This window comes from Lissotriton vulgaris, unplaced genomic scaffold, assembly GCF_964263255.1.
Source record: "Lissotriton vulgaris unplaced genomic scaffold, aLisVul1.2 SCAFFOLD_2046, whole genome shotgun sequence".
NCBI lineage: Eukaryota > Metazoa > Chordata > Amphibia > Caudata > Salamandridae > Lissotriton > Lissotriton vulgaris.
In genome coordinates this window covers 286868-301401 of record NW_028243252.1, presented here as the reverse complement: position 1 = coordinate 301401, position 14534 = coordinate 286868, and the positions used below count along the sequence as shown (strand labels likewise).

The following is a 14534-nucleotide window of genomic DNA, read 5'->3' as shown; positions in this document are numbered from 1 at the left end:
AGGACTGGAGATACATGGAGCATCTCAGCTTCAGACTCTCTGTCTCGTACCATACTCACCAACTCTAGGACTAGAGATACACGGAGCATCTCAGCTTCAGGCTCTGTCTCGTACCATACTCACCAACTCTAGGACTAGAGATACACGGAGCATCTCAGCTTTATAAACACCCTTCTTATCACTAAGACTTGTGCTGGGGTTTGCCTGGAGCATACTAGAGTTACACCATCTGTCATCTACTGATACCTGGAGCAACCTATATTTACTCTATCCGTCTTATAATGTAATCAGAAAGACTTGCACAAATGTCTCCTGGATCCGCTGCCCATGTTTATCGCTTTCCGAAGTGCTTACATACATTCAGAGTTGCTATGCCGCAGGCAGAGATCGGTGCATTGCATAATCCAGGAAATACTAAATGCAGTACTGTCTTTTCAAATATGGTAACGCTAAGTGTTTAGGCTGTGGAATTGTGGTCTCTCTTGGATGCAGGTGCTGCTTTTTTCTTTAATTTGATATATGTAGTATTTGTGTATGGTTTACGATAATTTCCTAATTAGTCTATAGAAAAGTCTAGAAGTGTTATTTTATTATTCTACTAATCATTTCCTGAAAATAAATAGTACAAAGACCAAACCTATGGAGTTTGCGCTGCACCATAAAAAATATTAAGCGCAGGTCCAGTCTGAGTCCCACAGACGAGTAAAATGCGATACCTACTAAGGGATGGTCTTTGCAGAGAACCTCTCATGTGAGAAATGTGGGAGGTAGAGGGGTCTTCCATGCAGCTGGTTTGAGGACCCTCTACCAATGAACTTGGAGAGAAACCTTTCCAAGACTCTAAATGTTAATACAACTGAAGTACCTTCTGTATTCTTACATAGAATAGAAGGTTATCTTAGGATGTGTATCTGCACCACAACTATCCTTTCTAAATAGGACTGAGAGAAAGATCCAGAGATCCCAAATTTCTTTCAGAGGTAGACTTTCCATCAAACAATGAGGTTTGAATTTGGACTCACAAGTTCTTATGGGCAAACCTTTTGGGCTTAAATTCCTCAGGCTATCACATAAAGCAGGATACCTCACACACAAATTAAGAACTATTAAAATATAATTGGTATTCTTATTCAGCCAAAATATTGACGTTCTGTTGAAAATTCTAAATGTAGATATTAAGAATTTAAATTCAATGAATACTAATAAGGTAAAAACACCTTTAAAATTGGGGGCAACACCCAAGATTGTCTCTCAAAATAAGTCACTGTCCACCTATAAATAGCCTGCGTGTAGTGGTGGATTGTGCAGTGCCTAATCAAATGCAACATTACTTGATAATGTTGAGAGGTAACTCCATGTGCAAATTCTTCTACAGTTTCTGCGATATCTCTGCTTTGAATTAGTTTTAGAAAATGATATGGGTACAATATTGGTGGCCAGAATTGCCTGTACTGTAGATCTCATCTCCAGGATTTATCAAACGTAATGTAATCAGTTCCACCATCTGTTCTTACAAAGTATGTTCCTGAAATAAACTGGTGTTTGCAGCCCACAGGAAGCTCTGAAATGTATACCTGCCCCTCCCACAAGACCAGGCTGTTGTATGATGTACACATATTTTCATGGTTTTATGACTATTTTTAAACAAATTAAAATATGACCTATAATAGTTCATACTTTATACAGTGGATTATTTTAACTGATTCATAGAATATTGTTCTGATCAGTGTTATTGCGGTTTGAATATAAGTGTTATATTAGAATGAGATTGTTTAGTTGGCCTCGAGAGGTTTTTTTTTTTAAACAAAACAAAAATAAAATTCAATAAGTCTGATTATATGGTTTTATTTTCATTTTATACTTGAATATTTTGTCCTTTTATGTTATTTGTGCGCAGTAAACCTGCTAGTACTCAATGCAATGCATAGAATTAGCTTTACTAGTCAAATCCTCCTAATCTGACGCAGAACCTGCTTTGGAGACAGACGTCAGGGCCGGACTAGGGATCCAAGAGGAGCCCTGGTAAAGAAGGCTCAAACCAGACCCGCTGCCCTCATACCTTCACTCTCTCTTTTCATCTATCCTTTCTCTCCTTCTCACCACCCTCTCTTCTCTCTCTGATCTCTTGTCCTCTCCCCATCCCTCTCTCGAAGCCCCCCGTGCCTGCTGCAGTTAAACTCGGGGACCTGGGGAAAGAGACAGATTCATCAGCAGTGGCCCTGAACCTTCAGAACAACTCCAGCCCACCTGGGAAATAAGCCCTATTGAATAACAAGCCAACCAGGCCTTTATTAGCGTTAATGGCCCTGCAGGCTTCCAACCTTTTGCCTACCCGGAAGAAATGTATGGACAGAATAAGAGGGAAGGAATGGGGTGGACGGATTGAGGAAAGAAGATGGCAGGGACCTTGGAAAGGCAACAAGAGGACAAATGACATTTATTATAAGTGTCCATGGGAAGAGGACACCAGTTATGTAGATGCTAGGGAGTAGTTGTATTGGTTGCGGTGGTAGAGGCGACAGTACTTTGGAGTGGTTTTAGTTATAACAGGCATTGGCCATGCCAATAGGTTTGGCAATGTCAAGCCAGACCTAAAAACCCATGAACGATAATGACTGCACTCCTTCCATCTGTACTGCTGCCAGAGAAGAACCATGAATGATCTAGTTATCAAAAGACTGTTTCATAGCATTACAATTGTGTGTCCCTGAAATTTGAAGCTCGGGCAGCTCTATAAATAAAATAATCACAGCTGTGGGGAAGGCAAGCACTTTCTTTGTGGAAGCCCACAACCTCTGCCCATTCCAAACATGTACTCCTGGCTCCCAACATATGGGCGGAGCCAAAGCCACTCTCCTGGTGGTTCTCACATAACTGTCTGGTTACAGCTGCACTGCCAAGCCACACCATAAAAACAAGATAAAAACACATGCTTATGAGTATAAATGTAAATACATTAATTTTATTCAATACAAAAATACATCAGTGCAGGATTCAGCAGTGCCTTGGACTACACCCCTGGATTAGTGCGCTGTAGTAGTGTGCACTGGGTGTGGCAGGAGAGGGAACTCTGTCCTCCATATTGTGTGCTGCTGTGGAGGCGGCCCTGGTCTCCGTAGTGTATGTGTGGCAGTAGAAGGGACTCTCCTGGTCTTCATATTGGGTGTAGTCGTAAAATGCACTCTGGTCTCCATATTGGGTGTGGCCCTGAAATATCAGTCTCTGTTGAAGTGTTTGATAGTTCACGATTCAGTGGGACTTGAGAGACGCCATGTTGGGTGTGGTAGCAGAGCTGACCGGGGTCCCGCTGTTGGTCGGTTGGTTTGGTGGTACATGGGAGTTTTTCCTGTGTTGAATTTGGGAGCAGGGGTAACTGGTTTCTGCAGTGGGTCTGGTGGTGGTACAGCGGAGTAGGGGGGGGGGTCTCTCCATTGGATGTGGTACCGTACAAATGTTGCACGTCATCCTCACTCCGCTCACGCGAGCTTCAGCACTTCCTTCACCATCTCACCAACGCCGTCGAAGACCTGATGGATGGGGGCCTTACACATGAAGGCGCTGGTCGTCACCAGCTTGTTCTTGGCGTCCACGTGCACCTCGTGCACGTCTTTGTTCACGTGCTTGCAGCCCATGCTCTTGATGCCTTGCGCGGTCTGGGCAAAGGGCCACCTGAGGATGAGAAGAGACGTCACTGAATACTGCCTGGAGAGGTACAGGTTGTGCAGACACATCAATGAATATAATCAGATATTACAGCAGTTAGACACACCCAGAAATAAAGGTTACAACACCGGAGGAGGCGGGAAATGGGTCATATCTGTCTTGTGCAGGCAGTTACCAAATGTGGCCCTATCATGAAAGCGTGCACGTGCAAAGGTCCCAGTGGTGCATTGGTTTTATGAGATTCGACTGTCTAAAGTGCATACATTTAACTTTCAATTTTTCCAGAATTATGGCATGAACTGCAGGCAGCCGAGCCTGGAAACAGAGAGGCAACCACTGCTGACTGTTTCCAAGCCGTGCTGGCTACAGCTCAAAATGCATGCGTTACCGGCTGTGGAGGTGCAGAGAAACAGAGCTCCCCTCTGCTCCGGGCCAGTCATTAAGAGGCCGCTGGTCCCAACTGGAGGAAACTGCTGGCAGTGGTGCCTGACTTTGGTCTCATATGCAGACGACACTCAGCTGGCGGTTACGCTCAGCGGGGATGCGGAACAAGATGCCCCCAGGTTTCAGAATGGACTGAAGGCGGTGGCAAGCTGGTTGACGGCAAACTGTCTCCAGCTTAATGCCACCAAGACAGAGATTATGATGGTCGGTAAGAGAGTGGAACTTTGGGGTGACCAATGGTGGCCGTCAGAGTTGGGACCGACTCCGGTGTCAGAACTAAAAAACCTGGGAGTCTGGTTGGATGCTGGTCTTACTTTCGTTGGCCATACCAAGAAAACAGCAGCCTGCTGTTTTGGCCTCCTTCGGGGCTTAAGACCCGTCCTTAAATTCTTCGATGCCCCAACCAGGCAGCTGGAGATTCAGGCCAATGTCATCTCTCGCCTGGATTACGCCAGCTCCCTCCTGGCGGGGGCCAATCTGGCAGAAATTACCCGCTTACAACGGGTACAAAATGCTGCGGCTAGAGCGATAGTCAGCCTGCCCAGATTTTGTCCTGTCTCAAATGTCATTCGCTCCTTGCATTGGCTTCCAGTGAGGAAGCGAATCCACTTTAAGGTCCTTTGTTTGACCTTTAAAATTTTGAAGGGAATAGGTCCCCAGATTATGTCTAGCTTCCTGTCTTTTATGTTCCTACACGCGCTCTGCGTTCCCAGGGCCAGGCTCTCGCCGTGGTCCCTAGATATAGGCTCTGTCGTTCGGGTGGACGCTCCTTTGGTGTTAAAGCTGCAACCATGTGGAATTCCCTCCCGTTTGAAATTCGCCTGCTGGAGGATCTTCTGCTTTTTCGGAAAGCTATTAATACATTCTTGTTTTAGTCATTCTTTTGCGCTGTTTTCTCTGTTCTGTTTCCTGTTATGCTATGTCCTACCTTGCCATTGCGCCAGGACGCTCCTTCGCTGGAGCAGCTGTGCGCATAACAAATACCGATAACATAACAACTGTGTGCAGTGAGAGCAGTAACTAGCACATAAGAAGCGGCAAAACCATTGTATGCACATTATTCCCCATTTTTCCACAGTTATAATCAGGTGGAATATCAAGCCAATAACGATCAAAACTATGGCCTTCGTTTATGGGATTTTTGTGTAGGGCAGCACAGTAAGGCACGTTGTTGCGCTGCCATACGACAAAATCCATGGGTGTTGTATAGGAAAACCCACTGCAAAGCCCATAGAACGCCTTCCGGGCACAGAGTAAGGCGACACATCGATTTGCACTACATACGCGTACTCAAGATTTATGAAGCCACTCAAAGCCATGCAGTGTGGCTTCATCAATCAAATGGAGAGCCTTATGTGGTGCAAGAGTGATGCAGGCCTCTCCTCAACAAGCCCCTACTGTCATCACCACCCACTTCAAAGTGATGTGTTAGTGTTTGAAAGACAGTAGGGAAGGATGGTTGCATGACCATGTATTATAAGAAATAACAACCCGATGTGTACGTCATAAGGATATCAGAAGGAGCTCTGTAAAGGAACTTTGTTCTTTCCGTGGAAGTGTTCTGTGACTGCCAATAGCCATATAATGTATAGATTGCTTGATATAGAGAATGTACAACATCCACCAAGGCAGTGTCCATCACATTCTATTAAACGACCCAATCGGACCAGTTTCAGGGTGAGCAAAATGACTTACAGGCCCAAAAATTGTATTCTTACACTATTGGCTGAATGGGTAATACAGTCACTAACATCAGCTAGACAGGTGTGCCACCCCATACCCCTTGACCTGTGATGACATCACATGATTGACCCTTTGCCCTACCTCCCACCCCTCAACACCTTAATTACACCAGGGGGCCTTGAGATTAGTTAAAGTGTGTAACCTACAAGAGGTTAATCTGGTGCTTAAAGCCCTGGTTACCTTCTTTCCTGCCGCGGCCTTTATGGACCCTGACAAACGGGGCAGCCATGGCAGTGCCCGGGACACCAAAGAGAAGCAAGGTATAGACTGTCACCCCTGGAGGCCCCTAATGGACATCCCTGGGATGAGCTGTAAGCACCGAGCCCTTGTCATGGACCTCCAGAGGTCACTCTGGGGCCCCCACACCTGCTATGTCATTCTAGGCTCATGACTATCACTCACTCGTCACACTCTGCGTCCTGGCCCACAGTGACCTCACAGCCGGGCAGGATCTTTGCCGCCAACACCGGGGAGATGCAGCAGAGGCCGATGGGTTTCTTGGCGGCGTGGAAGGCCCTGATGGTGTCCTCCACCGCTTGGTTGACAGTGCAGTCCTTCCCGTTCACGGCCCAGGAGCACAGGTTCTTCGCCACCCCGAAGCCACCTGCAAACACAAGCCCTGTTAGAGTGATCTGAAGGGTTGGACAGATGGAGGGAGGAAACAGGAAGTACGTCAACACTTAACATCAGAGAGAGCTCCAGGGCGAGTAGGAGACTGACTGTGAGATGAAGACCCCCAGGTCCCTGGACCCCCCCCCTTGCAGAATCTAATCCAATCATCCTGCGGCAGCATCACAGATGGCCTTCAAAAAATGCTCCCACCATCAAAGGTGACCTTTCACCCTCCCTGAACACCTTCAGGAAGGCCTTAAAGACCTGGCTCTTCGGCTAATTGAGTTGCAAACCCCTGCCCTCCTCAGTGCCTTGAGACCCTCAAGGGTGAGTCGCACACTCAACAAATCCCTGATTGATTGACCTGGGCTTTCACAGACTGCTAAAATCACAGATGCCCCACACCAGACAGTTTCTCCACTCACCATTTGCCCTGCCCTTTATGCACACAGACCACAGTTCCCTGGAAGACCCCTATCAGGATCAAGAGCTCACTTTACACATACTGACATCTCCCTGGCAACCCCTCATCTATGAGGATCAAGAGAACTCTTTACACATACCACCATCCCCTGGTGATCCCTCAGCTAGGAGGATAACAGCATCCCTTTTCACCTATCGCCATCCACTGGCTGACCTCTCACCTGGCACAATCAGCGCATCCAGCTCGCTGACACTCAGCAAGGAGAGGTCTTTGACGTTGCCCCTGGCGATGCGTCCGCTCTCCACCAGCACGTTGCGTTTCTCTTCCGTGGGCTGCCCGGTCACGTGGTCCACCACGTGCATCTGTTCAATGTTGGGGGCGTAAAGTTCTTCCTAAGGAACAGGGCACACAGTGAAGCAGGAAGATTAGTAGCCATACACTCCTTTGTATATATGAATTCATATTATGCATTTATATTTTCTATAACGTTCTAATGACCAAGCGCTTTACACTGCATGTTCTCAGACTTACACTAGCCCAAAAAGGTGACAAGTGCATGCACATGAAATTTTGGTAAATGCAAGAATCAGCAATGGAGCAGTGCTCAAAAGTGGAAGTGTTCAAATGGGTACAATAAGAAACACCCCCCCACCCAACAGTTCATAAATTCCAATATAGTTTTTAATAATCCCAATAATTTTAGTAGGACAGCCCTGTGATATTGTCGACGTTTCAACCCGAACATTGAATCACAAGGGTACTTCTCCAGGGCAAGTACCATCTGTCACATAACCCCTTTCATGTATTTAATTCTGATCCATACAGGGAAGCGGACCGGTGATGCTAGATTGTGTGGTTTGTCCCACCTAAAGAAAAATCACTACATACCCTGATCTGACCAGTAGCGTAGCAAGACTGCAATGCACCCCGGTGCAAACAGGAAAATGGCCCATTCACCGCTGTGGAGGTAGTAAAATACAGCAATTATCTGGGCCCTGTACCCTCAAGGCTCTGTACCCTGGTGCACCTCACCGGATGGACCATTAGTGGCTTCGCCCCTGGATCTGAAACAAAATTGTTCAGATCCAGGGGCATTCGTCTAAACCATCAATAGGTCTGTTTTGAATGAATCCTCGGGGACCTGTGGTCAGTCTTTGTATAAACAGAAGCACATAAAAAGGCTCAGGACAACAGCCTCTGGACGGGTGTCCTTATGGTGGGAAACATTGTGCTGCAATGCTACACTGCCGACCTTGCAGTGCCCGAGACTGACATCACAGCCCCTGCCACTTACTGATCAGATCTTCTGGGAGTGACCTGGGAGACCATGGGAATGGGGTCACGTCACAGTCCGTTGCACGTCAATAACAGTAATAAGCGTCAGTGGTGTCACTAGGGTTGGTGTCACCCGGTGCGGGTAACTCATGGTGTCACCCCCTCACGGCTTACCACATGGACCTCCTCCGCTCCGAGTCCGCCAGTGGACACAGTTGGCAAATAACGGAAAGCAATATACACTTCTCCCTGCAACCAAGAATTTATTTCTGGTGCCTCCACTAAGGATTTTTGCTAATGGCCATTGATTCTACATCCAGTGTAGCATCTACATCCTGCCACGCAAGACCACTCATAGCGGAAAGGTGCATAAAAAAGTATGGGAACTGGGATTGTGAGTACGATGGGGCAGATCAGCGAGTGTGGGCAGGGGGTCCAGGCAGGTAACTAAAAAGAACAAAATATTCTATAGCTAAAATGTGGTCTTTAACCTACATGTAACTGTATATTAAATGTAATGCAGACACCTTAACCGAACAAGCATTGACAAAACCAATAGGTCTCAAAATAAAATGTGTGTACTCAGTACCTGAGAGTACCGGCACATTGAAAAGACTGATTATGATTATAACTACTTCAGTCCCATGAACAAGCGGGAATAAATCCGCCACAAAAACATAATACAGTGATGGAGAACGGGAAGTATGACGGATATTATATTGGGAGGGAGGAGTGGACTGTGGGACAGAAGTTAGCCTGGAGATCTAGTTACAATTGGTAAAGGATTGATCCATTCAGGGTGCCAGGGAAAATGTAATTAGGTCGTTTTCTACTATGTGGGTGGCTGGGAGCACAATTTCTTTTTTAGCCAGTAGAGGAGTAACTGTTATTGCTAAAAACACTGTTTTGTGGAGAATGAAAATATATTTTCTTTTAAAAATCAGGCATATTTTCACACTGGAGATATACATATATCCAGCTTTTGAACTGCGGACAAGGCCAGAAGACCTGCACATGGAGGGCAGAGGTGTACCACAGAGGTACCAGACACTACTGGCACATGAAGGGCAAGAAGTCCCACCCACCCAACACAAACAAAGGAACCAAACTATGATTGTAATTTAAAGTAATACCACAAGATACTGCATCCTCTCACTTATTGGTTATGTGAATATGTATAGATGTTTGATCTTTTTAACACAAGATTTTAATCGTTTCTTTGAATTTTCAGTGTATATATATTCCTAAGTGTATTTAATAAAGCACCGTTAAAAACGTAATGATTCTGAAAATGCATTAACCACCGACTACTTACTTAGTAACGCACATAATGCATGCCATAACTTATAATGTCACCATGCTAAAAAGAACATAAAGACACAGCATCAACGGAAGTCTAGCCTCAATGGGGTCCACTTCCACGACCTTCGTCTGTGTGGTAAGTGTGTTAGCCGGAAACCCTGTGCCCAGCCCTCAGCAGGGGTTTTCACAGGCATTAGCCTGCGGCCAGACTCTGTGTCCATCCCAGAATGGGCGGTCACCCTTCGGTTAAAGCAGTGATTGTTCTTAGGCGGTGGCATGCAGCAAGGCCCTGCACCTACTGACTGTGGGAAATGCTTGTACGCTTATTAGCAGCAAGCTCTTATATTTATTTTGTGGTAGTGGATTTAAAAAGAACCTTTGAGTGTAATTTACATTTTTATAAATACATTTTGGTCCCTCCAGGCCCATAATCTTTTCTACCCTCTGAAAGAAACTGAACGAGATTTGCACCCTGGACCTTAGTTGACTAATAGATTTCGAAATTTTGTTCACATGTATCAATGGTGTCAAAACGGTATTGGCAAATCGAAAAATGGGCTTTAAGTTGAAGGTGCTGCTGAACCATATTTGCACAATGGCAGCTAAAGATACATATACGATCATGTATAGATGGAAATATATCACCCATGTCTTTTCTTATTCTCATAATATTTCCTTTCTGACCACTAGTGAAAATGCGTGCTTCTGCAACCCTGTGTACGCCCTACTCACAAACAGTGTGCTCCGAGTATTGTGACTTGTGTAGTACTCATGGCATACTTCTGAATTTCACAAGTGAGCTAGGAATACTCCAGGCTCCTTAAATTCAAGAGAAAGTCATGAGCACTACAAGGGTAAGTGACAAAAAATATTCGTTAGTCATGCTTTTTGTTTACATTATGCTATATGTATAACATCTATAAGTAATTCTTGGGTATGGCCACTTAAAGACTGTAGAATGCAACTCATTTTGGAGCACTTGTGCTCACCACTCCCTCCCTGCGTAGGGGGCACGCAGCCGCCCTCCTCTGTGCCAGCCTCCCAGTAATGCCAGCAGGAACCAATGCCCAGGACGGAGGGGGAAGGGTGGGGGGTGCTGCGTAGAATCTCGAGACCCGCCCGTGGTTAGTATTTACATCACCATGATCTCCGTTTCGGAAGCATTCTTGGAAATGTCAAAAGCCGAACCCCTTGCCCTTTTAAAGTTCCTGCCTTTGGCCCGAGCCCGCGAACTTTGAAAAGCACACCAACTATCGCCCCACTAACCTTTTACTTAGACTCTGACTCGGCTGTGGTTGTGGCTGGGCCCCTCTAGTAGGGGTTCTGTGAGTCGCCCAGGAGCACCCCCCCCCAAGACTGTCCCCCTGACTCAGTGGCGCGCGTGTGTCAGAGGAGCACAGCGCGGGGGCTGGAAAATATGCTTGTAAGCAGGTGCGCCGATTGGTGTGGCCCCCATGTGAAGGTGTCACCCGGTGCGGTCCACACCCCCCCCCCCCTCCTCTCCCATCGACCCGCCCTCCCTAGTGAGGGCACTGTTAAGCGTGATGTCACAGGCTCTGGTACTCATACCAGTGTCCGCGCGTAATGCCACGGTACCTGGTGCTGACATCCAGGCGCGCAACACCCGTTGGACACAAAGGGCTTCAGCGCCCCCCACACGTGTGTGTCAGCCGGGCTGAGACACCGACAGCTTCCTCGCACCGAAGCACTCCACGGGTCTTTAAAAGACCCTTTGCATGTTAATTGCGGTTGTTTCGACCCCGTCTTAGAGCCCCTGCAGCTACCTTCTGCATATTGCCTAAAGATTCAGCCCCCGCCCCCCTTCCTAAATTTTCTTAGCCCCCCACCCCCAACACTTCACCCCCCCTCCCCGAAATGTGGCTCTAGTTGCGCCTCAACTGGCATCACAGTCCCCAACTGTAATGCCACAGATCCTGGAAATGACGTCACAGTCTCGTGTAATGACACCACAGCAGCTAGTTGTGATTTCAAAATTCCCGGGCAACTGTCAGCATCCCTCGCAGTGACGCGAACGTGTCTGTCACAGCTCGCGGAAGTGACGCGCGGTCCTAAGGCAGGGACAGTGCGGTACCCTGTAGTGATGTCAACGGCCAGGGGACTTTGTCTGCACCCTTCCCAGTGATGGTGACGGTACAGATCTGATACCTCAAGCTCTGAGAGACTGAGACCCCTACGGTCCCGACAGGACAGCCCCGGTTCCGAGAGGTGAGAGCCGCGGTCACAGTAAATAGAAGTTATCCAATTGCATTTTTACAACTTAAAGATTGCAAAGGTACCATTAGGAACTGGTCGTAGGCAGGTGGGGGCAGTGGGAAGAGCCAGGAAGGATGGACGGCAGATTCCAGCTGCCCCGGACTCGAACAAGACCAGGTACAGAGTGGACCAACACCCCCACATGCATGTAACATGTATGTCCACAGTGCGCAGCCTTACCTGCGCCCCGGCTCTGCTGAGATGGACCAGAACCGCCGAAGCCTCGTGGACTTCGCTGCCGTCGTACACGCCGCAGCCGGCCAGGATGACGGCCACCTTCTTCACCATGGTGTGGGTGTGCGCACAGCAGGCACAGTCAGACAGACGGACGGACGCAGGTCAGATGGCGGCAGGTAATGCTCCGGAGGCAGGACAGGCTCAGGTGAGGGGAGCGAGGGCTGGTGTCTGCTGCAGGCGCCTCCGCGGCTCTTATAGGCACAGAAAGGGCGGAGGAGGAAGTGATGGGGCGGTGCTGCCTGGAAGTGCCATAAACCACACCCCCTGTGTGCAATCAGCAAGCTCTTATGCCACCTGGGGGTTCCCCTGCAGACGCCTCACCCAGGCTGCTGAGTCACCCACGCTTTGCGGAAATGCGAGAAGCAGGTATTCACCCTCTGCCTGTAACAGGAGCAGGGGGATGCAACACAGCACAAGAGTTTCGTCTGCACACACAGTTCTGCCCAGTGGTCGAAGTGGGGAAAAAAAGTAGGGGAACTGTGGGTGGAGAATCAGGGGGCGGGAATACCCGAAGATTGAATCAGTGGGCGGAGTCAGGGGCGTGGCTAGAAATAGCAAAACATACACATTTTTAGTACATTTAGCATTTCACTGACCAGTTACAGCTTATAACGTTATTAAATTAAAACAATGGATAAACATGTTTTTTTGAGGTTTAATTCAGGAAAAAGCAAGCACTCCTAGGGAATGCAGGTTTATGTAAAGCTTGTGAATTATAAGCCGGAACAACATGTTACCTTAATGCTTTTACTCTCATTGTTCAGAAATCCATGATTATTTTTTGTCTTAAACATTGAGGTCATGAATACAGGGCTCCTCCTGTACACGTGTTAAGCAGGGCTCAGAAGAGAAAGGGACTCTTCAGGAGAATCTAGACTCATGGAAACCCACAAAGGTTCCTTCATATTCATGTCAGCCAGCTAGCTGCTCAACCATAATATATCAAAAAGAACAACTGGTGGACAGAATGCAGAACAATATCATACATTCACCCCAGTACAGAGATCTGGGCCTAAATCCATTGTTTCTTTGCTCACCATGCCATTCCAGTTTGGACCCAGCCATATGCAAATCAGTCTTGATCCTGCACCCAATGGGAACAGTCCAGTCTGAACTGCCAGGCCAGGTCCTCCCTGGACTGGAATCAAGCATCCTAGGACCAGTCAGTCAGTCAAAATATCTTTATTAGGCTTATTTAAAAACCATACAAAGAGAAGAAGAATAAAAAACATTTCATATAACATTTTTCATAATACACATGATATAGGATTTTAACAACAATTTTAAAATTAGTAATAAACAATTTTTGTTTGGCATAAATATCTAATCTTGACAGACAGCTTTCGCCCTTGAGGCGGCTACCAGAAATTTGGCAACACAAAAGGTAATGTGGGGATTAGGTAGTAATTGTAAGAAGAGCAAAGCCGGTCTCACCTGGGTGAAGCCGGCTACCTTGAGAATTGGCAACAAGAACTTTTTCCTTGGCTCTAAATACAACCCACAAAACATACCAAAATGCATTGTATCTTGCACTGAGAACTGGTCACAGCTACAGGGCGGCGCTAGTTCTGGCTTCTGCCAATTATTAAAAGAGCCTAAATAAAAATGCAGCAAATTAAATCTAAATTTGGTTAAAAGAAACCTGTGGAAGGGGAGTGTAACGAAGCCAAGATATGGCGCGAGTGATGGCGAACTAACCAACAGGCAATGATCCCTCACTGCCGGCTTTGCCAGTTCACGTTCTTCACGGCATATTTCCTTCCTTCCCATGAAAGACTTTTTGACAAAGTCGAGATCTTGAATCCTGATAATCTCTGGGGAGGTAAAAAGCTCCGGACGGCCTAAGTCAGAAAAAGCCCTGGCCAAATAGGCCAGCCAAGGGATCTTGTTAGATTTATCGAGGGACAGGACATCGGTCATGATCTTATGGTTTAATGGGAGTTCTTCATTCATCCATATTTTTAGCCAAAGAATCAAAGGAGCCATGCTCAACTTATCTGAAAGAAACTGTAGGCCAACTTCTTTATGTATAGAATACGTTGGGGTCGACTGGGGTACAGAGAGTAGGGCTCTGATAAATCCATTCTCCGCTCTTTGAATTGGTTCCACATTTACGTATCCCCACAATGCGGAGCCATATAATGCAATGGCCACAGATTTGCTATTGTAGATTTTTAGAATGGCTTCCATAGGCCTGGCCCCTAGCCTACCAGCAAAACTCAGGAGTGCTGAAGATGATCGTATAACGGCTAGCCTCTTAGCTCTAACCTGTGGACCCCAGTACCCTTTCTGGTCAAACAGTATTCCTAGATAAGGAAATGTGGATACCCTAGAGACCAGGTCCCCCCTGCAAATAAATGTTTGGTTTCTCTTCCTGCGACACTCTAGGCCCACCACCATTGTGTGTGACTTGGCTACGTTTATTTTAAGGTCTAATTGCTCCATAAACGCGCTAAAGGCATTCAATAGGCGCTGGAGGCCAACTCCCGTACGGGCGATCAGCACAGCATCATCCGCGTATAGGAGCGCCGGGATCTTTGTTGCTCCTACACGCGGGACG

The 14534-nt window shown here is 47.0% G+C and overlaps 1 protein-coding gene across 1 annotated transcript; it reads right to left on the bottom strand.

Annotated features, from left to right (window-relative positions):
* Positions 1–2933: 2933 nt before the first annotated feature.
* Positions 2934–12179, bottom strand: LOC147668649 (glutamine amidotransferase-like class 1 domain-containing protein 3, mitochondrial). Its single transcript, XM_086948552.1, has 4 exons — positions 11918–12179; positions 7107–7278; positions 6253–6454; positions 2934–3669 (listed from the first exon to the last, which is right to left on the bottom strand). Exons 1-4 carry the CDS (start codon positions 12023–12025, stop codon positions 3477–3479), a joined length of 675 nt encoding a protein of 224 aa, XP_086804678.1. The 5' UTR covers positions 12026–12179; the 3' UTR covers positions 2934–3476.
* Between the last annotated feature and the right edge of the window lie 2355 nt (positions 12180–14534).